This window comes from Austrofundulus limnaeus, unplaced genomic scaffold, assembly GCF_001266775.1.
Source record: "Austrofundulus limnaeus strain Quisiro unplaced genomic scaffold, Austrofundulus_limnaeus-1.0 Scaffold37, whole genome shotgun sequence".
Classification (NCBI taxonomy): domain Eukaryota; kingdom Metazoa; phylum Chordata; class Actinopteri; order Cyprinodontiformes; family Rivulidae; genus Austrofundulus; species Austrofundulus limnaeus.
The window spans coordinates 1738676-1741023 of NW_013952439.1; the positions used below are offsets into that span (position 1 = coordinate 1738676).

Here is a 2348-nt window from a genome sequence, read left to right on the forward strand (position 1 = left end):
ACCTTGAGTCGTTGTAGACCACGTCCAGCCAGTCCCCCACTTCGCTCTTCACGTCTCCGGGGTTGTGATGGGGGTGGTGGGGTTGATGGGGGCTCCTCAGCATCCCGCCGGGGTACCATCGCTCCGGCCGGACCACGCTGCCCTCGTACGGGTTACATATGAACGCCGTGCCCGCTGCAGACTCGTTCATGCACTGCCTGGAGCCCCAGAACTGCGTGTTGTACCGCTTGCTGAAGGTGTAATTACCGGCCCACGCCGCTCCGGACGCCTCGCTCCCCTCACACTTGACCCGGACGCTGTACTCCTCCGCTGCGTGGTATCCAGCCGGCTCGTCCTCCGCGACCTCCCGAGCTCCGTCGTGGGGGTTGTGGTAAACCCGGCACGGTCTCTCGGTGGCGGGGTGGCCGAAGTGAACCAGGCTGTCGGGGGCGAAGTGACAGGAGGAGGAGGAGGAGGAGGAGACGCGGACCGAGTCCTCAGCCTCGCACGGTGGAAAGTTTTGCCCACTCGCAGACAACGATGTGCGGCCGGAGGAGGTCGAAACCTCCGAACTTTTAAACATGTCCACCGGTTGTTTGTCCCTCTCGGGACACCGGTACTCGCCGACAGCCGGCATCTGAGCTTCGGGACAGCTCAGACTACCGGACGCGTCAGCGGTGAAAAAATAGTCCCCTCCGCTCAGCTGGTCACCCGCAGCGACGCACGCCGGCAGCGCGGCGGCGGCGGCGTCCACGTCGCTCGGCTCCATCAGGGTGAGACCCAGCGACACGGACACGGCTCTGCACAGCTCCCGGGCTGTCTCTGAGATGGTGGCGCAGGCGGAGACGGAGCGAGCGTCGCCCACTCGGCAGTCGAACAGCTCCTCCCGCGGAGCAGCAGCTGCCTGACAGCAGCGTGGCTCCATCGTGTCACAGCCCAGTCCGACAGTCGCTTCACGGTCTGACCCTTTGAGTCTGCAGACACCACTTCCTGTCCAGCTTTTGGTGAAGCGGACCGAACTTTCATCTTCTTCAGCTCTTTGCGCCATGATGTTCAGAGGTCTCGCCTCGTCGCCCGGCTCCGTTTTCCTGACCCCGGGAGGCGAAAAGTTGCCACAAGATAAGTGTCGACGGATTTGGCTCATTTCCCAGACTGAGTTCACTCCAACGGACTTTGCACAAGGAGAGGAGAAAAAAAAGTTGCCCCCAAACAGGTCCTGGTGTAATTGTTGATCCGTTGCTCGCCCGATCAGACTTTGAGCTTTGGATTTAAAAAAAGGGAAAGAAAAATAGTAAAAGTCTTATAGGAGCTGCTGCAAACTCCTCCTAAATCTGAGAGTCAGAGGGGACAAATCTAAAATGTTGCCCTTTGTGCGCTGAAAGATCCATTTGACGAAATTAAAATAGGCAACACTTTATTAGGTGACTACCGTGACAGAGTTTTCCAGTAGACGAAACAAGCCTTCCATTATCTGCGCCTCTCTGCGCCTGCAGTTGTTTTTACATCAGACTGTCAGAGCATCAGTTTTAAAGGCTGCCAAAGCACAGGTGGATTTCTCAGGTTCCTAACAAGGATGAAAAGATAATCTTATTTTAAAAAGATTTAATACAAACTTAATTTTAAAGTTCACTTAACTTGTATTGAGGTCTTTTGATCTGCCCCTTATAAATCATTGATGCCTCATTTATAATGTCCTATAGAGCATGAAACAATACATTCTGATTTCTCAAATACATTTTAGGATATTCTTATAAATAACAGTTTTAACCTAGATGTTTCAACGCTTGGTGGTCATGAAAGAGGTTGAACTCTAAGAAAGCTGCCTATTGCTGGGAGAGAGTAATGCAAAACAACAAACATCTAAAAAGCTTTAGTGTGACCTGCAGCAGTCTGATTTGGTGGTTTCGGCTGGTGTCATATGCTGCACGCATGGGCAAAAGAAGAAAAAAAGCACAAGTGTTTAAAGAAATGCACACACACACAAACACAGACACACACACAAAGTCATAAAAATACAGTGAGGCATTGAAAAAATTTTTTAAACCAGCTTTATTGAACCGTTTTACAAAAGTCTGCACTGAGACACGGTGGAGGTCCTGTCATGATGTGAGCTGTTCTGGTACCAAATGCTTTAAATAACAGCAAGTAGAGGATTTGTGATGATTAATATCTTAATCTGTTTATATCACCTTTTTTTAGATGGAGAAATAAGTTTTAATTTTGACTGTATTGGTGCTAGAGTGGGGCAAAAGCAAAAATTTAAGTGTGGTTCATGCAAACACTAAAAAACGTTTACACTGCTGTYGTGATCAAATAAAAGTTATTCCAGCAAAATGAGATGTTAGCCAGAAGTGCTACAGCTAGCTGCT

At 50.1% G+C, this 2348-nt stretch overlaps 1 protein-coding gene across 1 annotated transcript in view; it reads right to left on the minus strand.

Annotated features, from left to right (window-relative positions):
• The window catches only part of ar (androgen receptor), a 28840-nt gene extending 27207 nt beyond the window's left edge, over positions 1-1633 (minus strand). Inside the window, exon 1 of the mRNA XM_014006776.1 lies at positions 3-1633. Within this exon, the coding sequence (XP_013862230.1) occupies positions 3-1123 (1121 nt within the window). The 5' untranslated portion in view covers positions 1124-1633. The remainder of the gene's footprint in view (positions 1-2) is intronic.
• Between the last annotated feature and the right edge of the window lie 715 nt (positions 1634-2348).